The sequence below is a fragment of the Misgurnus anguillicaudatus genome, chromosome 25 (genome assembly GCF_027580225.2).
Source record: "Misgurnus anguillicaudatus chromosome 25, ASM2758022v2, whole genome shotgun sequence".
Classification (NCBI taxonomy): domain Eukaryota; kingdom Metazoa; phylum Chordata; class Actinopteri; order Cypriniformes; family Cobitidae; genus Misgurnus; species Misgurnus anguillicaudatus.
In genome coordinates, this window is record NC_073361.2 from 25,310,331 (window position 1) to 25,337,500 (window position 27,170).

The 27,170-nt window shown below is 37.2% G+C and overlaps 2 protein-coding genes across 4 annotated transcripts in view; one reads left to right on the forward strand and one right to left on the reverse strand.

The window, feature by feature from the left end:
- abca4a (ATP-binding cassette, sub-family A (ABC1), member 4a) overlaps window positions 1-16,092 on the forward strand; it is a 41,938-nt gene extending 25,846 nt beyond the window's left edge. For 2 of the 3 annotated variants that reach the window (XM_055182502.2, XM_055182503.2), the window contains exons 24-50: window positions 141-331; window positions 408-513; window positions 1,056-1,261; window positions 1,878-1,932; window positions 3,742-3,917; window positions 4,018-4,142; window positions 4,406-4,504; window positions 4,599-4,788; window positions 4,879-4,973; window positions 5,064-5,096; window positions 5,866-5,971; window positions 6,185-6,259; window positions 6,339-6,508; window positions 6,596-6,773; window positions 8,006-8,121; window positions 8,250-8,397; window positions 8,493-8,616; window positions 9,020-9,149; window positions 10,760-10,880; window positions 10,963-11,025; window positions 11,118-11,224; window positions 14,161-14,302; window positions 14,379-14,513; window positions 14,599-14,702; window positions 14,797-14,889; window positions 14,999-15,248; window positions 15,523-16,092. In XM_055182502.2, the coding sequence (XP_055038477.2) occupies window positions 141-331; window positions 408-513; window positions 1,056-1,261; window positions 1,878-1,932; window positions 3,742-3,917; window positions 4,018-4,142; window positions 4,406-4,504; window positions 4,599-4,788; window positions 4,879-4,973; window positions 5,064-5,096; window positions 5,866-5,971; window positions 6,185-6,259; window positions 6,339-6,508; window positions 6,596-6,773; window positions 8,006-8,121; window positions 8,250-8,397; window positions 8,493-8,616; window positions 9,020-9,149; window positions 10,760-10,880; window positions 10,963-11,025; window positions 11,118-11,224; window positions 14,161-14,302; window positions 14,379-14,513; window positions 14,599-14,702; window positions 14,797-14,889; window positions 14,999-15,248; window positions 15,523-15,639 (3,455 nt within the window). In that variant the 3' untranslated portion in view covers window positions 15,640-16,092. Of the gene's footprint in view, window positions 1-140; window positions 332-407; window positions 514-1,055; window positions 1,262-1,877; window positions 1,933-3,741; window positions 3,918-4,017; window positions 4,143-4,405; window positions 4,505-4,598; window positions 4,789-4,878; window positions 4,974-5,063; window positions 5,097-5,865; window positions 5,972-6,184; window positions 6,260-6,338; window positions 6,509-6,595; window positions 6,774-8,005; window positions 8,122-8,249; window positions 8,398-8,492; window positions 8,617-9,019; window positions 9,150-10,759; window positions 10,881-10,962; window positions 11,039-11,117; window positions 11,225-14,160; window positions 14,303-14,378; window positions 14,514-14,598; window positions 14,703-14,796; window positions 14,890-14,998; window positions 15,249-15,522 lie in introns of those variants that run through there. The other variant, XR_008638361.2, reaches the window with a different exon arrangement.
- A 175-nt stretch (window positions 16,093-16,267) lies between these two features.
- Window positions 16,268-26,906, reverse strand: tecrl2a (trans-2,3-enoyl-CoA reductase-like 2a). The gene is made up of 13 exons (XM_055182512.2): window positions 26,684-26,906; window positions 24,641-24,691; window positions 24,495-24,546; window positions 22,882-22,926; window positions 22,065-22,168; window positions 21,283-21,398; window positions 20,920-21,025; window positions 19,457-19,529; window positions 19,322-19,365; window positions 18,924-18,981; window positions 18,387-18,475; window positions 18,265-18,310; window positions 16,268-16,698 (listed from the first exon to the last, which is right to left on the reverse strand). The coding sequence occupies exons 1-13, from the start codon at window positions 26,705-26,707 to the stop codon at window positions 16,571-16,573; spliced, it is 936 nt and encodes a 311-aa protein (XP_055038487.2). The 5' UTR covers window positions 26,708-26,906; the 3' UTR covers window positions 16,268-16,570.
- Window positions 26,907-27,170: the final 264 nt, after the last annotated feature.

Sequence of the window (27,170 nt, forward strand, 5' to 3'; positions counted from 1 at the left end):
TCTCTATTTCTGTCTATTTCTGTCTGTCTGTCTGTCTGTCTCATAACCTCCACCATCACCTTGCACATTGTATTATATCTTTATACTTTGAGTACAGGTGTGAAATGTTGGTGTATTGTCTCTGTGCGTGTATTTCACAGGTCGTACAGTGATCCTGTCCACACATCACATGGATGAAGCGGACCTGCTGAGCGATCGCGTGGCCGTCATCTCTCGGGGTCGACTGCACTGTTGTGGGTCTCCTCTCTTCCTGAAGAACTCTCTGGGTGCTGGGTTCTACCTCACTCTGGTGCGGCGCATTAAAGAGGAATCGCCCTGTGATAGGAAAGAGGTGAGATATTTGACGGTGTTCAAATAGAGAGTTTACAAACCGGTTATATTTATGTGCTTTTCTTTGTTTTTCACAGGGTCAGTGTGACTGTTCAGAGGACTGCACGTGTACGTGTTCACTTTGTACAAAGTTTAAAGAGAACAGCAAGGACCTGCCTAAAATGACAGGAAGACAGATGGAAGGTAAAGTGTTTCATTAAGGTATCGAAATAATATTCACTCAGCAAAAATGACAAGGTGACCGATGTATTTTAAAGCAACACCAAAGAGTTTTTTTTACCTTAAAATAACGTTTCCAAAAAAGTTTCAGTTGTTCATCCACTCGAAACAGGGTGAACGGCACTTTCACATTCGCTTTGCAGCCCTCTATCGGCCAAAACCGCACTAAAGAAGTTTCCAACCGTCGGGTAGCGGTCCTGTAGTCCGAGTGAATACTACAAAAACTTGCTTTACGGCAGACCTACAATCCAATCAGAGCCAGCTATGCCTCAGTATTTATGACAGTGGGTAATGGACAATTACGCTTCTAACCTGTAGGGGGAGCAAAGAGCCAAAACTCTTTTGTGTTGCTTTAAATCTTTCCTACTTTATTCTTCTGCATACTTGGACTTCTTTTTATTTTAGAGTTAATTCAGTCAAAATTTTCATTTCAGTTTAATCAAACTGCACTGATTAACTGAGAATGTATCACACTTGTTTATTTGTTTTCTGTTTATCTGTCCTAGGGGACATTAAGAGCATCACGGACCTTGTGCACCATCATGCTCCAGACGCCAGGCTGATTGAAGTCATAGGTCAAGAACTGACCTTCCTGCTGCCTAGCAGAGGCTTTAGACATCGCTCGTATGCCAGTTTGTTCAGAGAACTAGAGGAGACACTCAAGGACATCGGGTTAAGCAGTTTTGGAGTTTCAGACTCATCTCTGGAGGAGGTGAGGCTTATTCTCTATCATTGTTGGCAGCACTATTCCTCCAATTTTATAAAATAATTTGAGCTTAAACTGCCTGACATACTAATAATTTCAGTTTTAGGTTCTCTGTTTATTTTTGTGTTTAAACCTTAAAGGGATAGTTCACCCCTAAATGAAAATCATGTCATCATTTACTCACCCTCATGTTATAACAAATCTGTATAAATTTCTTTGTTCTGATGAACACAAAGGGAGATATTTTGAGAAATGTTTGTAACCAAACCGTTTGTGGACCCTATTTACTTCCATCGTATTCATTTTTCCTATTATGGAGGTGAATGGGGTCCACAAAGGGTTTGGTTACAAACATTTCTCAGAACATCTTCCTTTGTGTTCATCAAAACAACGAAATGTATGTGGGTTTGTATCAACATGAGAGTGAGTAAATGATGACAGAATTTTCATTTTTGGGTGAACTGTCCTTTTAATGGTTAAAGTTTGAAAATCTCCCACCTTTATCCCCTTTTGGCTGTTTTTTAAGAAATGCAAAACTTCTTAATATTATATTCAAAACCAAACCGCTTGCTTTATACACCTTTACACATCTTATTAAACTATCAATGCGATTTGTTTGCAGGTCTTTCTGAAAGTCACATCTGATGGAAAGGCTTCTGACAGCAGTGCTGTATCAGGTGAGATTACCTGTTGATCATTCAGGTCCCGTACACACTGCATATTAATTCGGTTGTCACTTCACCTTTTAATTTAATGCTTAATCCTGTTCTGTACACACACAGTTCAGGAATTTACGGGACTCACAACCGCATTCTACAACTGAATTAACTCCCGCAAAATGCAGGTAGTGACATCCGAATTTACAAAAACTCTGCACAGTGTGTACATAACCGAACTGAACAACTAGTAGTTAATCAAGTGTTTAAACATTCATCATAAACAGGACAGGTCTCTCTTCTGAAAAAATAAATGCTTAGAAGAGGAAAAAGTCTTCTGCATGCGCGGATCAGAAAATGACAGGCACGAGCGTTTGCTGACAAGTGGTGCCAGATCTTGCACTAAAAAACGGTGGACAAGAAAAATCCAGTAATAAACCGACATAAATCTAAATGCTTTACCTTAAAGATCAAAATATTTTGACCGGCACCCTCACACTTTATTAACATCAAAAACTTGATCGCTTCGTTAGCCAAAAGTCATAAATGGTTAAGCGCCAAAACGGTATTTATGTACAAAAAAAGACGAGGACATTGCAACACTGCAAGTCCGTGCGCTCCGCGCTGTGAAGCAGCCTCACAAAAGCGTAAAATACACAACGGAGACGGAGGTTTATTGTAAAACACAATGCTGTTATTATTTTGGTCAAAGCTGTGAGTGATAAGCCCGCGAGACGGCAGAACGTTGCTATGGTTATTTCTGTGTCAATCATCACATTTTCAGGAGTGAGTCTTGTACAGACATGAAACGAACATTTAGGGGATTCACTCCCGAAAGATTGCAGTGTGTATGAGACCTCAGTCAATCAACCTATATGTGTGTCTGTGCCTGTATGTTTTGATGTCTATTTTGTGGTTGAACATCTTTAGTTCTGTGTCAGAAATCTGTTGTAAGTCTCTAGTCTTTACTGACATTCACAGTGAACCTAGAAGAAGATTCATGTAACTGCAGCCCAAAGTCCTGCTAAAAACAGGAGTTTTATCAGATTTATAAAAGACAGATCAGGTGTACCGATTCTTTCCGAATAACTTAGAGTTCCTTGAGTCGTACCTTGGGGGAGCGAGTCAACACACAAAACATTATCCCACTATCTCTGGATAACTTATGATTCACTACATGGACGTGTCGTTTACATAAAATGCACTTAACAACAATTGACAATAAAACACAGACATTTGATGCGGTTTTACGACTCATGACCCGGATGGGACCGGCCCAGCCATTGGTTCCCATAATGCTGGGTTCTTTGGGAAGCTGAACAAGCTTAAATTTCACAAAAAACAGCAAACTTCTTTGGTGATGTTGATTTCATGTCAGCTCTTGGTTGGTGTGTGCTTGCGCTATTCCGGTTAAAGTGCCCATATAAGGACTTCCACTGTACTTCCTGCACTGAAAAAAAAAATAAAGCAAGATTGTTACGTATGAATCTTTTCAATTAAAACAACCCAGACAAGCATTTTAGTCGACAAGCCCTGTCTGGGAAACCCAAATGTTTAAAGGAACAGTATGTAAGAAATTTATATCAATTTATCATAAAATGGCCCTGATATGTCACTAGACGTTAAGAAATCATTTTTATTTAAAATACAGCCCTCAACTGATGTTTATGCTGTAATTTTGTGTCTTGGCCACCAGCTGTGTGATTGCAGTACCAGTTTTAGCCACAAGTTTTGTGATTGCCATACCAGTTTTGGCCTCAATCCTACATACTGTTCCTTTAATATATTTCAGTTAAACTTCCTTCTGACTGTATTTTGTCTTGTGTGCAGATGGAGGCGGGTCTTTGTACACTAACGGTCAGTCAAACCCTGGAAGTTCATTCAGCAAAGAGGGCAGAGGATCCAAACAGGTGAAAGGAGTCTTGTTGGTCCTTAAACAGCTTTTTGCTTTGCTCATTAAGAGATTTCATCACAGCACACGATCTGGAAAAGACTTTCTAGCCCAGGTCAGAATGACAACTTGTTGCTTAATTAAAAATGCAATTATGAGGTTCAGGGGTTTTTCATAGACTGTGTTTATTAACCTAATTCAATCCTCTTCCTCAGATTGTGTTGCCGGCGAGTTTTGTCCTGGTTTCTCTTATGTTCACTCTTATTGTTCCTCCGTTTGGAGAATATCCCAGCCTGACCTTGAGCCCTTGGATGTACGGCAGACAGTTCACATTCTTCAGGTATTACATTGAGACGAATCAGGATTTAATTGTGTTTATGTTAAAAAATTGTGATTAGAACTGATATGTATGTAAATTTCGTAAGCTTACTTACGAAAGCGCGCATGGTTAATCTATTGAGCTGTTCACATAAAACGTGTTTAATGTTTTGCCTAATTGTCACTGATATCTAAAAATGTTTAGACTAATGAATCAGTATCATATCATTAGCTCAAATGAACATTTTAATTAAATGACAGCCCTAATTTTCACATTACTTTTAGTAACGAACAGATGCAAAGCCCAGAAATGAGGTATTTTGGTGAGGTGCTTCTAAACAGGCCTGGATTTGGAACTCGCTGTATGGCGGATGAACCTTTAGAGTATGCATCTATGCGTTATTATTACAATTTATAATCCATAGATACCACTAAACTGTCCCACTTGCATACTAACAGTGTCTGTTCTTCCTCACAGAGACTATCCATGTAATAACATAACCACAGAGTGGGAGATGCCCCTGGTAAACCCCGCCCTCATAGACATGTTGGCTGACCCGAAGTGGACTTATGTCAGTCCATCACCCAGCTGCCAGTGCAGCACGCCCGACAAACTCACCATGTTACCTGTGTGCCCGGAGGGTGCTGGGGGTCTTCCGCCTCCTCAGGTCTGCCCCTCAGCCTTAGATCAAGATTATAGATATAAAAACTTTTATAATGTATTAATGTGTATAATAAATCATGTACATGGATTTCAGAGAATTCAATCCACTGGGGATGTTTTGCTGGACCTGACTGGGAGGAATATTTCTGATTATTTGGTAAAGACTTACCCAAGCTTAATAAGAACAAGGTATTGTGGTCATATTATCACCTTATAACTACCACAGTTCTGTTTTAAATGTATTTTAACATTAACCTCATTTGTGTTGTTGTTTTACAGCTTGAAAAGCAAGTACTGGGTAAATGAACAAAGGTATTGGTGTCCAAATTTAAGAGACATTCCAGTTTTTTGGAAATATGTTAATTTTTCAGCTCCCCTAGAGTTAAACATTTGATTTTTACTGTTTTGGAATCCATTCATCTGATCTCCGGGTCTGGTGATACCACTTTTAGCATAGCTTAGCACAATCCATTGAATCTGATTAGACCATTAGCATCGCGCTAAAAAATAACCAAAGAGTTTTGATATTTTTCCTATTTAAAACTTGACTCTTCTGTATTGTGTACTAAGATCGTCGTGTTTTTTCGGCTGCTGCGTAATATCATTGCGCCTCCTGCAGCCATGTTGCAGCAGCAATTAAAGTCCTTGATTATTACGCCAAAATAAAAGTATAGTTTCTAGCTGTATCTGCCTAGAAAATTGCAACGTTTAATTTTTCGTTGGCCTTAGTACATGATGTAACTACAGAAGAGTCAAGTTTTAAATAGGGAAAATATTGAAACTCTATTTTTTAGCACAATGCTAAATGGTCTAATCAGATTCAATGGATTATGCTAAGCTATGCTAAAAGTGGTACCGCCAGACCCAGAGATCAGCTGAATGGATTCCAAAACGGTGAAAATCAAATGTTTAACTCTAGGGGGGCTGGAAAATGAACATATTTTCAAAAAAGTGGTGTCCCTTTAAACATTTGTAGTACAAAATACAAGTGCTCCCTCTTGTGGTGTCTTGTTGAGCATATAATGTGTACATAATTGCCCTGCATAGGCAAAATCTTGACTCTATAGATTATTTCTTTCAGATATGGAGGCATCTCAGTCGGGGGAAGACTTCCTGTTCTGGATTTGGATCCTAAAACCATCCAGAATGTTGCGTCTCAGCTAGGACGTTTGCTTAATGTCACAGGGGTCAGTTGTGGTGTGAGCGCACCCAATACACGCATTATAGCCTACCGTATACTATCCGGCATGTATTGGGTGTAAATGTTCATTTTTGTCATGTTTTATTGTAAATGTAAGACGGAAACAAAGCAAAATAGGAAAAGTTAAAGATAGGTTATGTTCCAGTTATATATTCCAGTGTTATACAATATACAGCACATCAATGTATTGTCTATACAGGGTAGATACTCAAGACTTTCTCTAAAGGAGTTTGGTACTTTCTTGAGGTATATGGAGACTGAAAACAATGTCAAGGTGAGAACTTTAATTCAGGTCACTGTATGGTAAACTTGGCTTGTTGAATAGATAAATAACCCATCTGCTACCTTCACAGGTGTGGTTCAACAACAAAGGCTGGCATGCCATGGTGGCTTTCATGAACGTGGCTAATAACGCCATCCTTCGTGCCAACCTGCCTCCCGGTGCCAATTTAAATGAGTTTGGTATTACAGCCATCAATCATCCACTGAACCTAACCAAGGAACAGCTGTCAGAGGTGACAGTGTGAGTATTAAACCATAAAAGCATCAGAAAATTATATTTTACGGTGTAAATGGGCAGAGTATAATTTTCACTTTTTTGTTCTGTCAGACTGACCACCTCAGTGGATGCAGTAGTTGCCATCTGCGTGATCTTTGCTATGTCCTTCGTACCGGCCAGTTTTGTGCTTTATTTGATCCAAGAGAGAGTGACGCAAGCCAAACACTTGCAGTTTGTGAGTGGCGTCGGTCCTCTGGTCTACTGGACTGCTAACTTTTTCTGGGATATGGTGAGTTTGTTGGCACCACATCTACTCTGTCCATAATAGAACAATATACATGTTGTAAGATTTATGGATATGACATCTTCAGGAAATATTGGTATTGGTATTAAATATTTTTACTTTAATGCATTTGGCATACACTTCAATCCAAATGCATCTTATAGTGCATATAAGATTTACATTTTATGAGTATGTGGGTGATTCTCACGAAAACTTGGTTTTAAAAATGTCAAGCATGAAAATGTAAAAATTGCTTAAATTTACTTTTTTTCCCACCAGACATTGAAAAACAAAGTCTGGAGTAAATGGGAACATTAATTTAAAAACTTTTACTTATCATTTAACACTTTTTGTAACATAATTAAAAAAATTAGTCCTAAAAAATCTCATTACCGCAACAGTCAGAAAACATCAACACTGACATATTTTCAAAATGACATGACAAACCTGAAAGAACATATTTTGGAGATTCTGCACATGCATTTAAAATCAAAGTATTATGCTTCTATTAATTAAATTAACATTTAATAAGCATCTGTTGCGGTAATGATAATCAAAATGTCGTGTAAGCATTCTGACAAGACAATATTTCAAATTAACTGTAAAAAAATGATCTTACCTGGTAGCCATCTTGAAGTAACTGGTCCATGTGCTTGGTCACTCAAAATCAAACTTTATTAAAATTCTGTATGTGTGCTTAAACTGTTCTCAAAAAGTGTTGCGGAGGATGAGAACATCAGGCATGGACACATCATTTTCCAAATTTTTCTTCATTATTATTATACATGAATATTCAGTAAATATTTTTTCTGTCATATAAAGTAGTCTAGCAAAACATCCATTTATTTTTTTTCTTAATTTTTTGTGTTAATTTAATTAAATTACAACATAACGCATTTTCAAACACAGCCAGACACATTGCGGTAATGAGAATTTCAGCAGAAAATGACATAACATTTCCAATTATAAATTCTTATGTTGAAATCACACATTGTGCAAGGTAGAACACAGTATTGTGTTAATTCTGATGCTTTTTAATGTTACTATATTACACATTTTAAAGCTAAAATCATTAGTGCCGTGGTGTTTCAATGGTTTCGTGAGAATCACCCATGTGTGCTTTCTGGGAATCGAACCCATGACCCTTGCACTGGTAGCACAATGCTGTACCCATTGAACTTCAGGAACACTACCGGTATGTCCCGTTTTTGTGCCTCCGTATGTGCTCTTGTCCTTAGGTAAACTATGCTGTCAGCGTGGGGATGGTCGTGGGGATTTTTATTGCATTTGACAAGAAATGCTACACCTCGCCGGAGAACCTACAAGCTTTGATAGCTCTGTTGATGCTTTATGGGTAATAAAATGTGTTTATCTTCAGATGCACTATGTACATTCTAATGGGAAAAGCATATTAAAATCTGTCAGGTGTTAAAATACAGACAGATTTGCCCTGATCCGTATTTTTCTTTCTCTGTTATGCAGTTGGTCTGTGACGCCCCTGATGTATCCAATGTCATACGTGTTTAATGTGCCTAGCACAGCTTATGTCTCTTTGTCCTGCATCAACCTCTTCATCGGCATCAACAGCAGTGCCATCACATTCATCCTGGACTTGTTTGATAATACACAGGTAAATATACAAAACACTTACAACCATCACCATGACTATTGCTCATACTATCATCTAAAATTGACTTACAAATACTTATTTACTTTATTTCACAGGCTCTGTATATGTGTAACCAAGTTTTAAAGAAAGCCCTCCTCGTCTTTCCTCACTTCTGTTTGGGCCGTGGGCTCATTGACATGGCAATGAACCAGGCTGTGACGGACGTGTATGCGCGCTTTGGTGAGTCTGACTCCTTTACTCACCTCGCATTTCAGGTGGTTGTTCAAAGGCTGCAGCGAGCAACCCAAACCCGGCCCTTGGCAAGGTTCTGTCACAGTGACCACTGGTGCTTTAATTTCTCTGTCAACGTGATTGAAATATAACACCACACGTTTGACGACCGTCTCTACAGGAGAGATTCACATTGCAGATAAAGCCAATTAAAGGATCATGATCATTTTAAATAAACAGTGAGACAGACTTAAGCTTAAACTCATTTCCAAATAAGAAATTGCTTTTAAAAAAGGACTGCTCTTTTAAAAGAGACACTAAGGACGCCCCAAAATTTTGATGCATGTGTTTGGTCAACCGAATTCTTGATTCCTTACTTATTAAGCTTTAGGTACACCTCTGTTTGTCTCAGGTGAGGACTTCAGCTTGGATCCCTTCAGCTGGGACTTTGTGGGGAAAAATTTGACATTTATGGCAATAGAGGGGTTTGTGTATTTCACCCTAAACATCATAATACAGCACAGATTCTTCCTGGAGCACTGGTGAGAGGAAATCCATTCACATTGTTCATTATAAGATTTTTTTTAGGATTTTACTGCGTATTGCATTTTTATTTCTATAATGGTGCAATATACACTCACCTAAAGGATTATTAGGAACACCTGTTCAATTTCTCATTATTGCAATTATCAAATCAACCAATCACATGGCAGTTGCTTCAATGCATTTAGGGTCAAGACAATCTCCTGAACTCCGAACTGAATGTCAGAATGGGAAAGAAAGGTGATTTAAGCTATTTTGAGCATGGTTGTTGATTCCAGACCGCCGTTCTGAGTATTTCACAATTTGCTCAGTTACTGTGATTTTCACGCACAACCATTTCTAGGGTTTACAAAGAATTGTTTGAAAAGGAAAAAAAATAACATCCAGTATGTGGCAGTAAAATTCCTTGTTGATGCTAGAGGTCAGAGAAGAATGGGCTGACTGATTCAAGCTGATAGAAGAGCAACTTTGACTGAAATAACCACTCGTTACAACCAAGGTATGCAGCAAAGCATTTGTGAAGCCACAACACGCACAAACCTTGAGGCGGATGCGCTACAACAGCAGAAGACCCCACCGGGTACCACTCATCTCCACTACAAATAGGAAAAAGAGGCTACAATTTGCACAAGATCACCAAAATTGGACAGTGGAAGACTGGATAAATGTTGCCTGGTCTGATAAGCCTCGATTTCTGTTGAGCCATTCAGATGGTAGAGTCAGAATTTGGCGTAAACAGAATGAGAACATGGATCCATCATGCCTTGTTACCACTTTGCAGGCTGGTGATGGTGGTGTAATGTTGTGGGGGATGTTTTCTTGGCACACTTTAGGCCCCTTTGTGCCAATTGGGCATAGTTTAAATGTCACGGCCTACCTGAGCATTGTTTCTGACCATGTCCATCCCTTTGTGACCACCATGTACCCATCTTCTGATGGCTACTTCCAGCAGGATAATGCACCATGTCTCAAAGCCGAATCATTTCAAATTGGTTTCTTAAACATGACAATGAGTTCACTGTACTGAAATGGCCCCCACAGTCACCAGATCTCAATCCAATAGAGCATCTTTGGGATGTGGTGGAACGGGAGCTTTGTGCCCTGGATGTGATCCCACAAATCTCCATCAACTGCAGGATGCTATCCTATCAATATGGGCCAACATTTCTGAAGAATGCTTTCAGGACCTTGTTGAATCAATGCCACGTAGGATTAAAGCAGTTCTGAAGGTGAAAGGGGGTCAAACACAGTATTAGTATGGTGTTCCTAATAATCCTTTAGGTGAGTGTACGATAAATGTATTTATCTTTAGTAATATGTGTTGGTAAGGACTTCCTTTGGACAACTTTAAAGGCAATTTTCTCAATATTTTAATTTTTGCACCCTCAGATTTCAAATCTCGGCCAAATATTGTCCTATCCTAACAAACCACACATCAATGTACACAGTAAAATATTGGTATTTATGCAATTGGTAGACTGTTTTATCCAAAGTGACAGCGAATTCAAAGTATACATTTTATCAGTATGTGTGTTCCCTGGGACTCAAACCCATAACCTCTACCAATTGATCTACTGAAACACTATTGTGGTGTGCTTCTTTCCAACAGGATGTCAGATTATATAAAGCCGCCCATAACTGATGAAGATGTGGATGTGGCCAAGGAGAGAGAGAGGATTTATAAAGGCAAGACTTCCAGTGACATCCTTCAGATTAAAGACCTATCAAAGGCATGTCCACCTACGTCACACTGGTGCATTATGGGTATCACACAACACAAATTTTAAATATGTTTTTTTTCTCAAATTGCAGACGTATTCTGGAACTTTGAGACCAGCAGTGGATAGGATATGTGTGGGAGTGACTCCAGGAGAGGTAACCAATAAAGGTGCAATGCATTAGAAACGAATACATTAGATATATAAGCACAGTCTGCAGGCATTGCATAAGTTTAATTTCTCCCACAGTGCTTTGGACTTTTGGGGGTCAATGGTGCTGGAAAAACTACCACGTTTAAAATGCTGACAGGGGATATAGATGTTACTTCAGGGGAAGCTGCTGTAACTGGTTACAGGTATGAGCTTATCACTGACTGTCATAAATAAATGTTTTGATATTATTAAAGGAATAGTCTACTCATTTTCAATATTAAAATATGTTATTACCTTAACTAAGAATTGTTGATACATCCCTCTATCATCTGTGTGCGTGCACGTAAGCGCTGGAGTGCGCTGCGACGCTTCGATAGCATTTAGCTTAGCCCCATTCATTCAATGCTACCATTTAGAGATAAAGTTAGAAGTGACCAAACACATCAACGTTTTTCCTATTCCAAAATAAAACGTAGCGCTTTTCTAAGCGGATTTAAAAGAGGAACTATATTGTATGGCGTAATAGCACTTTTGGGAGTACTTCGACTCGGCGCAGTAACACCCTCCCTCTCCCATTATGAGAGTGAGAAGGGGAGCGGACTTTTCAGGCGAGTCGAAGTACTCCCAAAAGTGCTATTACGCCATAAAATATAGTTCCTCTTTTAAATCCGCTTAGAAAAGCGCTTTATCTCTAAATGGTACCATTGAATGAATGGGGCTAAGCTAAATGCTATCGAAGCGTCGCAGCGCGCTCCAGCGCTTACGTGCATGCACACAGATGATAGAGGGATGTATCAACAATTCTTAGTTAAGGTAATAACATATTTTAATATTGAAAATGAGTAGACTATTCCTTTAAGACATTCATAGTCAACTTCACTGTGGCGTTTTGAAAACATTGCCCTTGTATTGGTCTTGTACGGTATTTCAGCACTGTCAGAAATAAAGGTACAAACGCTATCACTGGGATGATACCCAAGTACCCATCTGTACCAATACTGTATGTAACTATGAGGTAGAGGTCTTCACGGGTCCACCTATATCCGAAAACCCGAGGTCAAGTTTCATGTGTGCCTCGGACATGGGTCGGTTATAATATTAGCGGCCTCGGCTCTCGGGGAATTTAAAATCAATGTGTTTTGCCAAACGGACCCTATCTTGTGTGTGTGTGCACAAAGTCTTTATCCAAACCCTCCTTTGTTTGCCAAGAATGCTTGTGACATTGCGTGGCTGGCGGTAGGTTAATTTTCGTTTAGCCAGACCTGTCAATAAATTTTGAATGCACATTTTAGAGGTTACCTTGGTGTTATCTTCAAATAACAAATGAAAAGAAATAGAGCAGTGGGCCAAATTGGTTGCGAGGACACCGGGGTTTCTTTCTGTCTGACTGGTGCGTGCGGGGCTGCAGACACATCTGTGCTGTTTACATTCGGGTCCAGTCGGTTTAAAAAAAATTGTCACTGGGTCGGGTCGGACTGGGGTCTAATTTTCTCAGGTTTGTCTTGGTTCTTTCTTAAAGCAACACTAAAGACTTATTGCTCCTTGCTCCCCCTACGGGTTAAAAGCGTAATTGTTCATTACCACTGTCGTAAATACTGCAGCATAGCTGGCTCTGATTGGATTGTAGGTCTGCCGTAAAGCAAGTTTTTGTAGTTTTCACTCAAACTACAGGACCACTACCCGACGGTTGGAAACTTCTTTAGTGCGGTTTTGGCCGATAGAGGGCTGCAAAGCGAATGTGAAAGTGCCATTCACCCTGTTTTGAGTGGATGAACCACTGAAACTTTTTTGGAAACGTTATTTTAAGGTAAAAAAAACTCTTTGGTGTTGCTTTAAAAAAAAGATTTATGCACGTCAGGTTTAGATATAAAGTGATTTGGTCATTTCGGCTTGGGTACATTTCTTTATACCCGAGAAGACCTCTACTTTGAGGTACCTGTATGCCCCCTTTAGGAACTAAGGTGTACTTTTTGAACAGGGTACCACCCCTCTGACAGCTTTTGTTTCTTTTTTTTATTTCTGAAAGTGAACTTTTTGTTTAAACAGTGATGAGTGAAAAATTTGTAGCAGAACTTTCAGTTTGTCAGCAAAATACCTGTTTAAAAACAATCAATGGGTTTTATTCATTAAGCATGCATTTGCACAAATTTGTGCGTGAGATGTGCCTACCGATGTTTTCACCAACAAATCGTGATTCAACAAAAACTTTTGTATCAAAAGTTCTTCTAAATGTATGCCAACATTCAATAAAACCTAAAACTACTCGTACGCAATAATCATGTATGCTATAATAAAATACAATAATTATAATGTTTATAATAATGCTGACATAAAAATGTACATGATTATATTTCATATTATAATATTTTCTGTATTATATATTATTATATATGATCTATATTATTATTATTATTATTATTATTATTATATACATTATATTATACATTATTTAGCCTACTTATTTTTTGTACACATATAAAGAAGATGCACGTAATGACAAATCTTCACGCTTTCCTAACTCACTTTTTAAATATCTTTACAAAAGCGTCTGCTTAATGCCTAATGTAAATGTATGTAAATGTAATGAGAAGTCCAAACGTCAATCATTTAATCTGGTCTGTTTTATTTTAGATGGATGTGCGTCTCTTTCATATTAATTAAATGTCATATTTGTTAACTCATCCAATATTTATTTAATGTTACTTCCTCCAGCGACAGCAAAATCTCCTAAATAAAAAATGCAAAGCAAAAGAACTTTACAGATAATAAATATCATCATGGATTTCTTTTCGAGCTCTTTTGCTTCTATGACAAACTGCTCTAAAATTTTCTATAGACCATCGCTGCGCTGAGGAAAAAGCCTTTATATGGAGCTGGTTTGGGCGTGTTTTATGCAAATTACCAACCTCGTGCATGCGGCCGCTCATGTTGAACACTCCAAATTCACTAATGTAAGAACAAATATAAGAACAAATTCATACGCACGTGTTGTGAATTATGCTGAAAGTTTTGTGAGAAGTTCAAGTGTGCATTTAAAGACGAAAACGTACGCAATTATTAGTAAATGAGACCAATTGATGTTACAGTCCTGTTTGCTTCGTCTTCATTCATTATTTTCATTGTTTTTGCGATTTTCCAGCATTCTGACCAACATCCTGGATGTGCACCAGAACATGGGCTACTGTCCTCAGTATGATGCTATAGATGACCTTCTGACAGGCAGGGAACATCTGCATCTTTATGCACGGCTCAGAGGAGTCCCAGAATCAGAGATCAACAGAGTCAGACTTTCTCTAATCCGTAATTTCTCTCTCTCTCTGTATTCTTGCTAAATATCTTGATCTCTCTTGGATGCAGGTGGCTGAATGGGGAATCCGGAAGTTGGGTTTATGTGAGTATGCCGGCTGCAGTGCAGGCACTTACAGCGGAGGAAACAAGCGTAAACTCTCCACAGCTATTGCAATGATTGGTTGTCCTGCTCTTCTGCTACTGGTAAGAGACTTTCTGTGATGTTTATCTCAAAACATGATTAGCAGATGTTGTTTTGCTGAATAGATGTGTTCTCCTCCTGTATCAGGATGAGCCAACCACAGGTATGGATCCCCAGTCTCGCAGGTTCCTCTGGAACTCCATCATGAGCGTTATACAGGATGGGAGGGCTGTAGTCCTTACCTCACACAGGCAAGAATAAATAATATAAATATATAATAATACATAACACTAAATTCTGTGTAAACAAAAAAATAGATACCCTTTTTTGTGTTTTTACCAACAGCATGGAGGAATGTGAAGCTCTATGTACACGACTGGCCATCATGGTGAATGGAACCTTTAAGTGTCTCGGCTCCATCCAGCAATTAAAATACAAGTACGAATCCACCTGGTTTTATTTCTACCAAAATGATTAGTGTGTATTTTTCTCTAGGTTTTCCACATCTTGATATGTTGCTTGAATTTCCTATGTCTAAACTTCTCAGATTTGGTGATGGATACGTGGTCACCATGAAAATCAGAGCAGCCAAAGCGGGCCTGGTACCAGATCTGAACCCGGCTGAAGCGTTTATGGAGAGCACATTTCCAGGCTGCATTCAGCGAGAAAAGCATTTTAATATTTTACAATATGAGATCTCTTCCTCCTCTTTGGCCAAAATCTTCCAACTAGTTTTGGCCAATAAGGAAAGGCTGAATATCGAAGATTACGCGGTTTCCCAGACGACCCTGGACCAGGTATTTTTAATGATCTAGTTCTTAATATTTTAATTAAAAGACAGGGTACTCTTATTCTGTATTCTTGGTGTGCTATAAGCCTGAGAAATATGTGATGCTCTTAATATAGTCCAAGACAGAGTAATTCATAATACAGAAGGTGTAAAGGTGTAACGCTGAGACAGGATGTCCCGAACCAGACGAATGCAGAAACTGCTATTATAGTTTCAATGACTGCATGTGACAATTTACTCCTGTTTGACTCCTGATGGTCTTGGTTTCTTTCCTCCTTAAGGTATTTGTGAATTTTGCCAAACAGCAGTCCGGAGAGGATGAGACTATTGTGTTGCACCCGAGGGCGGCCGGTGCCCGACGAGACGTGAGAGTCTTTCCTGCAAAATCGAAAGCATGAAAATATGGAGATGTCGAACTGTTGCAGTGCCGAAGAAAAATAAGGAAGAGATTTAAAAATTCTGTCTTGCGGTAAGACACAAATCTGCTTTGCACACCTTCTTTGCTTGGCCTTGTTTAGAAATTAATCTACATAAAATACAGACACAACTAGACTGTAATAGTATTATGAAAACTTTAGCACTTTATTATATCTATATAATTTTTTTACAAAATGTTTATTATGAAAACAAATTTAATGTTGCAATAGAATTTATTGCAAAGGCTTATTGCTGTTTTTGAAATGCATATTGCATTATGTGACATATTGCAAGTCGACTTAATAATAATAATAATAATAATAATAATAATAATAATGTGTTTAACTGCAATCAAACTGAATATTTAACATTGAATGTCCAGTTTTATAATTTGTTTACTAGAAATGTTTGAAAAATAAAAGTTCACATCACAAGTTTTGCATTAAGTTATTTTAATAAAAATGCTGTACAGTAGTACTATTAATGGCACTTTTGCTTTAAAATCATAATAATCCCTATTTTTGTTTGGAATAAATATTAGCTGTGATTCACGTTCAAAATGTTAAAGATCAATATTTTAATATAAATGTGTTTTAGCGTCTTCATCTGTTAATGAAAAAATGTCTTTCTTTATTGCTGAAGTAATTCATCACATTTGTGATTTGCACAGAGGTAGATATCAAAATTGCATATTAGGTGGTTGTTGTAATGAGTTAACCAACACAATTACTGTATGTAATCTGAAACATTCCCACTAATCTAATTCACTCTGCTTATATAAAATCCCCAGATACAGACCATTGTAAACAGTACACAGCTTCATTTAAATGCAGCTGTTCACCTCTGTCACCGTTATTCAGGATTATCATATCTCTGGATATTTTGATCTCAGCTATGCTCTGATCAACTTGGTCAGAGGATTAAAGGTAAGATGGGCATGCGGAGGTTTGGATAGTCTTTGAACTCTCTGATGTAGGCTTTGTGTTTTCCTCTGGCCCAGATCGTCATTTGTGCGAAGCCCACCAGAGTGAAGAGAGCCACTGCAAAATAAACAATGTGATTTCTATTAATGTACAAAATCACATCATGTTTTTGACACACAATGAGGCGGTTTCCTGGACAGGGTTTAGATTAATCCAGAACTAGGCCTTAGTTATATTATGACATTTACGTTGTTTTTTTTTACAAACGTAACCTTACTGGTGTTCATCTTGAGAAAAAAAATTGACACTGATATATTTTAAAGGGGACATTTCACAGGACTTTTTTAAGATGTCAAATAAATCTTTGGTGTCCCAAAAGTACATATGTGAAGTTTTAGCTCAAAATATCATATAGATAATTTGTTAAAATTGTCACTTTGTAGGTGTGTGCAAAAATGTGCCGTTTTGGGTGTTCCTTTAACATGCAAATGAGCTGATCTCTGTACTAAATGGCAGTGGCTTGGTTGGATAGTGCAGATTAAAGGGCGGTTTTATCCCCTTCTGACATCACAAGGGGAAAGCCAAAATTCAATGACTGATTTTTTCACATGTCTGTGAAGAAAGGTTTACCAAAACTAAATTACTGGGTTGATCTTATTCACATTTTCTAGGTTGATAAAAGCACTGGGGACCCAATTATAGCACTTAAACATGGAAAGTCAAGATTTTCATGATATGTCCCCTTTAAAGCTCACGTAACACACGCTGTTTCTGCATTTCTGATATTAATCTGGAGTACGTATAGAGTAGTATGACATCCTTTATATCTCTGAAGAGTCTTTAGTTTAATCAGATTTATAAAAGAAAGATTAGCTTTACCGAATCTTTCCGATAACGTACGAAAAAATGAAGAAGGAGGAGTTATAACACGGGAGGAGCGAGTACGAGTCATGCAACACTATACAACACTGTTTTAACTTATGATTCACTACATGTTCGTGTCATTTATATAATATACACGCGCCTATTTCCAACATAAGACATAAGTCTTACTTACCACGTGTAACTCGTCATGACCCGGTTCTGAAAATCCACCGCATCAAACACACACGCAAAACTCCGCTGCTAATCTGGATAATAAACTATATCCATTGTTTCCGTAAGGCTGGATGTCTTCTCCTTACATCCAAAAACACACTTCTTGTTGTGCCATTGTTGACTTTTGAAATTAAACAAAGCTGAGTGGCGTGATAAGCTGTTAGCAAGCTCTAGCGTCTCCCGCTGACTGACGGCTGGGCGGGGTTTTCCGGGGGAAGTTTTCCGGCGGAAGCCCATATAAAGAAGTGATGCGTATCGAAAACCCCTGAAACGTCAGTTAGAACCGTAATCGAAAAAAACTAGCCGAAACTTGTACGAACCCTGGCGAAGTGCATTCGGCACAGAAATACTCTGAAACACGCCCAACTGCATTTTTGACACTTTGCCTACGTTTAGCATGAGGAAACAACTCTATAACTGTGTTAATAAGTCAGAATGCTTGAAATACCATTAAACCCCCCCTTTAAGATATATTTTTCAGTTTGCATTGCTTTACCAATTGAGCTACAGGCACACTGTATGAATACTGTGTATTAAATATCCAACTCATTCTGCTAAAATGCCCATTTAATGTCAGTAGCTCACCTGGAACACACTGGGTCATGATCGACAGGCCCACCCAAGCTCCTACCTGATAAAGCAAAGAGGAGAATGGGTCAGTCATAGGATTGTGTGTTACTTCAGACATGTAACAATGTTTCGGTTACCTCATATGTGTAGTTTGGACAGGATACAAAGAAAAATAGCCACGTGAAGGGGTTTTTAGATGGGCGTGGGAACCTCCGACATTTGGAACCTTTTCACATAAAAACATTTAGAAGAGCTGTGAATCACAGGCGTACTCTGAGCAGCGTTGCCAGATGTTGTTATGAATTAAAAAAAAACTAAAATAAAATAAAGTCCTGTCTTTAGCAAAATGAACAAAAATATCAAAAACCGTGATCCCTACCTTCCTTTATAAACTTCCATTACACTTAAAAAAAATGCTGGGTTATTTTAAAAAAGGGATAAACCCAGTCGGTTGGGTTGTAATTTAACCTATGCTGTTTTTTTAATCCAAAATGCTGGGATGTTTTAACCAGTTATTAGGTCAAATATAAGTGTTCAACCCTTTTTTGAAAAAAACCCCCAGCATTTTTAGAGTGTAGGTGGAAAAAACATGGCCAAAGTTGCTTATAATAACTGGACCTGGCAACACTGACTCTGAGCCGTTTTCACACAGACATTGAATACAGTGCACCTACCTTCACATTTTAAACTGTTCAGTGACCAATGGATAGAAAAATTGCCAGCTTCGCATAACTGAAAGACAAACATCATCAGCTTATCTTGTACAGTAGGATACAGAAGTCTAAATTCAGTAGAAAAAAATGCAGTATTACTAATTAAATTAAATTAATTAATTTCATAAACTAAACTAATTGACCAAAAAGTTTAAAAGTTAATTTTTACATGACTTGTTCAAATGTCATCATGCGTCTGTCTTGACATGGATTAACAAATGAATACAAATCTGATTATTTATGTTGTTTAACTTGATTTTACAATGTGTAAAATCCTAAAACTTTTTGTATTTTCAATGTGGTCTAGATGGTTGGACACAATTGCATGCAGTTTGTTGTAAACCAGGAACCCTACATACCACAAAGATAATTAGTGCATAATTGATCTGTTTCTGTCCATAAGCTGTAAAACATTATAACAAGTTTAATGTAACACATTTAACACATTCAATCAGTTGTTATAAAATATAATTCTGTGTAGGTTCGGTCCTCACATGGTGGTGTGTAGAGAGGATGGTTGATGTAATATGCTAACCATGCCGCAAAACCCCAGTAATACGCACAGTTCTGTGAAGAGAACAGCAAACAGCATTTAACAAGGTTTAACATTTGTGAAAGAAACGAACTGTGAAATAATTGGGTAACATGTTGCAAAAATGTTCTGTATGTTAACATTAGTATAATAATACAAAAACAAAGAATAGCACACTGCTGCTACTGCTCTCAAAATTTATTAATTAAAAGACAACGTTTCGACCAAACAGATCTTGTGTTTGACCTTTGACCTGATTGGTCCAAACGTTGTCTTTTAATTAATACATTTTGTGAGCAGTAGCAGCAGTGTGCCATTCACTGAAAAAAATGATTAATTGAATTTAATAAATTTTTTAAGGTAAGTGGTTGCAATCAATTTATTTAAGCTACATTTAAACAAAAGTTTTATGTTTTATTTTACTTTACTAATCTTTTTTGTTTAAATGTAGCTTAAATAAATTGATTGCAACCACTTACCTTAAAAAAAAATATTAAATTCAATTAATAATTTTTTTCAGTGTTCTTTGTTTTTGTATTACTGTATTTTTGTGATCGAACACCTGCGTTTAAAAGTTTTTGGATGTGCACACATTCTACTTCTTATTTTAACATTAGTATAATAGCAATAAGTATCATTAATCGACAAGGGAAAAAATTTAAACTTTTTTTAATCAAGATTCATTTTAAATTATATATTGTAATGATCATTGTTAGTTTATTTTAATTATTTCATTACCTAACATTAGCATTCACTCTTAAAAATAAAGGTGCTTGAAAGGTTCTTCACAACGATGCCATAGAAGAACCTTTTTTGATTCCTTAAAGAACCATTTCTCTTATATATTTTTATAATCTGAAGAACCCTTTTTCATCTTTTGTGAAACAGAAAGGTTTTTCAGATGTCAAAGGTGCTTTAAAAAACCATTTAAACAGAAAAAGTTATTTTATGGCTTCGTAAAGCACCTTTATTTTTAAGTGTTCTATAACACAGTGGTTTTCAAACTGGGGGCCGGGGACCCCAGGGGGGCCGCGAGATGGTGCCAGGGGGGCCCCAGTTTTATGACATTTTATGCAATACATTAATTTATCATCAATTCTGTGTAGTTAAACCTAAAAAAATAAGGCTACTGACCAAATGCACAATTTTTTAAATAATTTAATGGGTTTTTTTTTATTAAAATGTTGAGTTTTAGAACAGTTCTTTTTCACAAATTTTCTTTTGGGGGCCGCGAAGGAATGCACTGTACACAAGGGGGGCCGCACACTGAAAAAGTTTGGGAACCACTGCTATAACACTTCAAAAATGATATGTAGAACCAATAAATGCTGTACAGGTATTGTTTTTATGTAATGTTAACATACAGCCTAATTGGTTTGTTAACTTTCAGTTTTTCTGGAGTCACAATTTGTATTCGACACTCACCTTTACAGTAGTTCTGAGAGGCATCGTGCCATGAGAAAACCGGTGCACAAAAATAGTTTCAATAAGTCTTTTGATGTAATGGAATGAGTGACAAACACAAGCCAAGCTAAAGAGAGACAACAGAAAGATACATGGTGACATTAACATGTAATTGAAGAGCTGTGTCAGACATGCTTTCTTATAAATATGCATGTTTAATCTGACTCTTAATAGATTCTGCCAAAACCAGTATTTCTGAATGGCCTGAGGCCGGGTTTAAGCAGATTTGAAACAAAGGTATTTGATGAACATGCCTTGAGCATTCGTGTAATATTATTATCAAATTTTTGATAGAGGTGGTGTTTTGCTAAACTATTTTAATACCTGACCACATGATGAGTGCTGGAGGTGAAAGTATATTTCTTGCTGTAGATGTAGGGGACGCGAAGGTAAAAAAGAAGATAAATCAGTAGAGGACCCATGTACTCCACCAGAAAAACCTGAAGTAACAAAGATTTTTATTTTGCACTGTCAAAAAAATTAAATAAAAAAAAATTCTGGGGCAGTACCCTTTTAAAAAAATCCTAATGTGTATCAGGTACATACAGTATATGTATACATTTGGTTCAAATATACATTTGAGGTACTAATACAGTATGCACTTTTTGGCACCGATATGTGCCTCTACTAACATACATTTTTTTAGTTGCAACAGTGTATGTTTTTAAAGGTTAGCGCCCCAGTGACAGCTCACTGAAAAAAAATATTCATTCAATTTACTCAATTTTTTTAAGGTGGTTAATCAATTTAAAGTTGTTGCAATCAATTTATTTAAGCTACATTTAAACAAAAAAGATTAGTAAACTAAAATAAAATAAAAAACTTTTGTTTAAATGTAGCTCAAATAAATTGATTGCAACCACTTACCTTAAAAAATTGAGTAAATTGAATGAATCATTTTTTTTCAGTGTACAACAGGGACCGTTTTTTCATTTTTTTATGACAGTGTGGGATCATTCTGCAAAGCTTGTATTTAAAACATATGGCTGCATGCCACTTAAGAATATAGGACTGTTATTAAAGTCCTGAAGGTTTATGATTATTAAAGATTTTTTGTTAAATATTAAGGCAGAAGTTTGGCAATGAATCCTGCAAAATCCACTTACCATTGTCCAGCCAAGCTGTGGGCCAAGATCTTTAAAATATAAGCTTGCTGAGGTCCCGACAGGCAGATTCTGTAGTATGTCATCATCGCTCAGTGCTTTTCCCTCTGAAAATACCAAATAATGAAATATACACCTATTGAATAATGCCGCTTCTGTCATGACATGACACTACTTAACCTGATTTACAAAGGTTGGAAAATAGTAACTTTTCAAAATATTTACAGTAATATGATGAATCATATTTTTGAATTATCTTTAATGTTACAGGCATGGGATGCAATACAGAATCATACAGCCATTTTATAATATACTTGTACAATACAGTACTGTGCAAAAGTCGTGTGCAGAGTTGTTTTAGAGGTTTTAATGTCCATTCATATTTATTTTTCAGTACAGGAAAAAAATACAATTTTCAGGACTAAATGTCTTTTTTAGGCATCGTCAGTGTTTAGTGTGACCTCTCTTGGCACTAAACATCTTGTGCGTTTTTGAGCAGAATGAAGTAAAAAGTTTCCTGCTATTCCTCAAGTGGAAGTTATTCAGTTTACATTTTTATACAGTTTGTGGCATGGTGGCCTAAGACTTTTACACAGTACTGTATAGATACCACCTATATGGAATTGCTATAAAATAGGGATGCACCGATATATCGGCCTATAATTGGTATCAGCAGATAAAAGCATTTTTTCCCACTATTGGCTGATTGTTTAAAAATGGCAGATGATCAGATTATAATTTTTAAAAAGTAGGAAAAACAAAACTAGCGATATCTAGCGGTATATCTATAAAATATTTTTAAAAATGTTTTCATACTCACTGGGCTCTAATCTCAGGGACTGTCTAGCAGGATGCCATTTAGGATCTACAGTAAAAGCAAGCAAAACAAATCATAAAGTACTTCAATTAAAAGGTAATAAAAAAGTTGTAAAGGATCATCATGGAAATCTATGCACGGTACAATGACAGAAATCCACTTAAACCTTACAGGTTGTTGTGGCCATTTTTGTTTTAATTTGGCCACAACTTTCTCTGTGTTTCAGCAAATGGAATGATTTTTGGTGACAAATCTTATATTTACACACATTTTGAGGAAATGCTTTGAATTTTTTTAAAAAAATGAAACAATATACCGTGGGCAAATTTGTGTACAAAAAAACACTAAATTAAACGACTGTAAAAATGTCTGTCAATCGCCCTCAGTACTGATCAAAACCACCAAATGCCCAAAAAAATTCATGACTTCAACTATTTAATTGCCAAGATCATAAGTTGTGTCACTGATCCGATGAAGAAAACACACAAAATTACAGATTTTCAATATAAAAAGTGATTGTGGACTGGATTTTTTTTTTTACCTTTTTCACAGTCTTGGGCATGCCAAAGATTAGTCAAAACATTGGCTCCGATGCATGTTCAGTTCTTGTGCAGCATCAGTTTTTTTTCTCCCTTATTAGTTGTTTGAGGCTTTTTTGCCCCATTGACCTCCACCACAACAAAATGTTTTGATTGCAAAACCATGACGCTATATAATGACGCATTCTTAATTGTTGGCGGTTACACACACACACACACGCACGCACACGCACGCGCACGCACGCACGCACGCACGCACGCACGCACGCACGCACGCACGCACGCACGCACGCACGCACGCACGCACGCACGCACGCACGCACGCACGCTCGCACGCACGCACACACACACACACACACACACACACACACACACACACACACACACACACACACACACAAACACACTCTCTCTCTCTCTCTCTCTCTCTCTCTCTCTCTCTTTCTCTAATATGCTGTTATACTCCATATAACTCAATATACAAGCCAGAAATTAAGCTCTGTTTTTTGCACAGGTCTACGAAAGGGTTAATGGTGCCACATGATGATCAACAGTAAAAATGACACATTTTACCTCTTAGTAAAAGGAAAAAACGCCAACAATCAAGAATGCATGATAATATGGTGTCATTGCTTTGAAATCAAAAAATGTTGTTTTAATGGAAGTCAATGGTGCAAAAACAGTAATTGAGGGAGGTAAAGAATAAAAACTGATGCTGCACAAAAACAAAAAATGCATCAAAGCCAATGTTTTACCAATCTTTGGCGTGCCCAAGACTGTGAAAAGGGTAAAAAAATCCAGTCCACAATCACTTTTTATATTGAGCATCAGTCAATTTGTGTTTCCCCCAAATCAGTGACACCACTTATTGGCAATTAAAGAGTTAAAATCATGGAAATTTTGTTGACATTTGGTAGGTTTGGTCGGTCCTGGGGTTGATTGACAGATTCATGAAAAAAATTAGAAAAAAAGTAATCTGATACATTTTTACAGCTTACTTCAGTGGCCTTTTTTGTACACAAACAACCCGAAAGGATAGTGGATGGGAGCAACCCACAAGGTTAAAATAAAACTTACACGACTTATGAAACAAACTCTTAATTTCAGCAATGCTCGAGTGAGGTTCCACCTAAATTAAATACACAGACAAGATAAACAACCTTTAATTTTTCATTAAATGTGCAATAGTCATTATTCATCTAATGTTATTATTATCTGCTTACCTTGTCCAGAAAACAGAGCTGTTCTTTTGTTTTCCAGTCCAGGATTTCAACCTAGAAGAGTCATAATTTCAGTCAGGTCAATATCTGCATGGCACAGACACTGCCGAACAAACTAGCTTTTTAATTCAATCAACATAAATCGAGTTCATTTAGTGGTTCATTTTAAGCCCGGCCAAAAGCCGTATATCTCTTTTTATCCCAGAATTCTCTTCTTCAAGATAACACACACAACTTTGCCTAATAATATGAAATCGTCATGCTGCTCTTGCCCCCCATACTCACATATTAAATAAGAGACTGGTTAAGCAATTGATCTGAACTTCATTTTTGACAGATGTCTCCCAGTTTAGCTCAGTCAGTGTATTCCTTACATGCATAAATCATCCTAAAATATAAACTCTATCTCTGATCTGAGCTCGGCATTCCTGGGATGCACCCGGTGCAGTGTTGGGACGTTTTTAATATTAATTAAAAGGTGTCAGCGTTGATCTACAGAGCGTGTAGTGAGCCCACAGGCTGCTCAATTTGCATTGAAAGCACTATGTACTGTGTAGCTCAGCAGACCTGCCACGCTGAAATTGCTCTTTTATTGGATGGTGTAATAATCTTCTAATGGACACAAAGGAGTTGCCTAACACTCAACTTAAACCAAGAGTCCCTGTGAAGTGGTTTAGGTTATTCTCATAACAGATGGCGAAATCTGGGATCATTACGTTCACACATTAAACCGGATGTTGATCCACCTGTCTTGATATTCAGGAGGGAGTTAAGTCTAAAATGGGCTTCGTATTGAAGTCATATATTGTATTGGATGTCTGGCAGGTGACCTTAAAATTTATATTTTATCTTGAAACGGTCTCTTGTTTTTTGTTTTACTACTTTTTAAACTAAAACACTTATCGACAGCTGTGTATGCCTGAAACCTGCCCATGAACAATACACAAAAACGGACACCCTCACTGTCTCGGTCACTATACACTCATATCAAGGGTAGGCAATATAAACCTGTCCTGTCAATCAGGCAGAATGATCAATAAAAGCACTCTGTGGATTTGACTATTGACGGAAGAGTAAATATAACAGCAATGATGAAAAATGTTTAAATACTCTACAGGGCATAATTCTGTATCCACTATGCACGCTTTTTTTGCTTTAAGTGACTTTATTTGTTCTTGTTCTATTTTATTCCTGTTGACAAAAATTTGTTACGTTATTATGTATGATTTCTGTACATTTACTGTATTGGCTTATTAAGGTAATAAAAGAGAGAGTGGACAGATCAATGGTGGTCGAAATACTAGAGAGGATTATTAATTTTCTTTAGGTGACAGGCTTGTTTGTCATGTACTGAATTATATTTACATGTTAAAGTTAAATTGAAGAAAACATGCATACAGAAAAGTACTTCGGCACCTTAAGAGATGGTACATATTAGGACCTTTTCTTTTCTGACAGTGTAAAAAATGCTGGCCTGTTTATAATTATCTTAACAGTTTTCATCACTAAGTTTTTCAAAAACTACTTTAAGCTTATGAAAAATCTGAATCTTAAAACACTAGAGGCTTAAGGTTGGACTAACATCCTAGCAACCACCCACAGTACTGTATCTACTGCATAGCAACGCGCTAACAACACTCGAAACACCTGAGCATTCGCATAGCAACGCCCTAGCAACCATCCATGACATAATACAATTTAGTTGGTGAGTGACATCCTTTTAAATATATATACATAAATTCAAGCGACGTTGTTTTTTCGCAGTATTTGTAATCATCACTTGAACAAGACAAGTTTTTTAAAAATATGTTATTAAATATTTCCTATACACTGTTTATAAAACATATTCATATGCAGTTTTAGTTTTTATTAAAGATAACAAGGCAGGGATACAGAATAAGAAGACATTTGTGAAAGAACAATATGTAAAAAGCAAACTTCTCCTTTAAGACTTACTGAAGTAAACAAACATTCACAACCCTCAAGTCTCAAAGTTAAAGGTGTTACAAAAACTGCAAACTCTTGAAATTGAACTTAATGTCTTACCTCAAAAAATGTTGTTCTGCTCATTTTGTGGCCCTCGTTGTTTTTTGTCTGACGTAATATAAGAGTCCCCTGAACTGGACTCTTACAGGCTGCACTGCACCTATCACTGCCAGTGAGAATTCTCCATTCCTATCACTCTCTCTCTCTCCTTCTCTCGCTCTCTCTCCCTTCCAATAAGGGTGTTCTTGAAACCTGACACTCTGGTTTGCTATCTTATAGCCAATGTTACTGTGTGGGGAGTCATCAGGAAAGCCCTCCACTGTCTGATGAGGGTAAAAATAGAAAATAACCTCTGAGTTATGGTCATGAATGTGCTTTCGGCTTCTTGACTAAAATGTAACAGAGAGGCATCTCCTTGAGACCATCTGGTCTTTAAATTTATCCTACTCCTTATGCTCTTTTATGATGTTTTCATCTCTAAAATGTACCACACAATAAGTTCAATAGAATATGTACAGTACTGCTGTCCTACACCATATCAGTTTGG

Excerpts from the sequence above, each read along its gene's own strand:
- tecrl2a (XM_055182512.2), bottom strand. The coding sequence starts at position 26,707 with ATGAGCAGAACAACATTTTTTGAG. Across the intron at positions 19,530-20,919 it reads CTCTCAGAACTACTGTAAAG|AACTGTGCGTATTACTGGGG; the intron begins GTGAGTGTCGAA and ends TTCTCTTCACAG. Across the intron at positions 19,366-19,456 it reads TCCTCTCTACACACCACCAT|CTTATGGACAGAAACAGATC; the intron begins GTGAGGACCGAA and ends AATGTTTTACAG.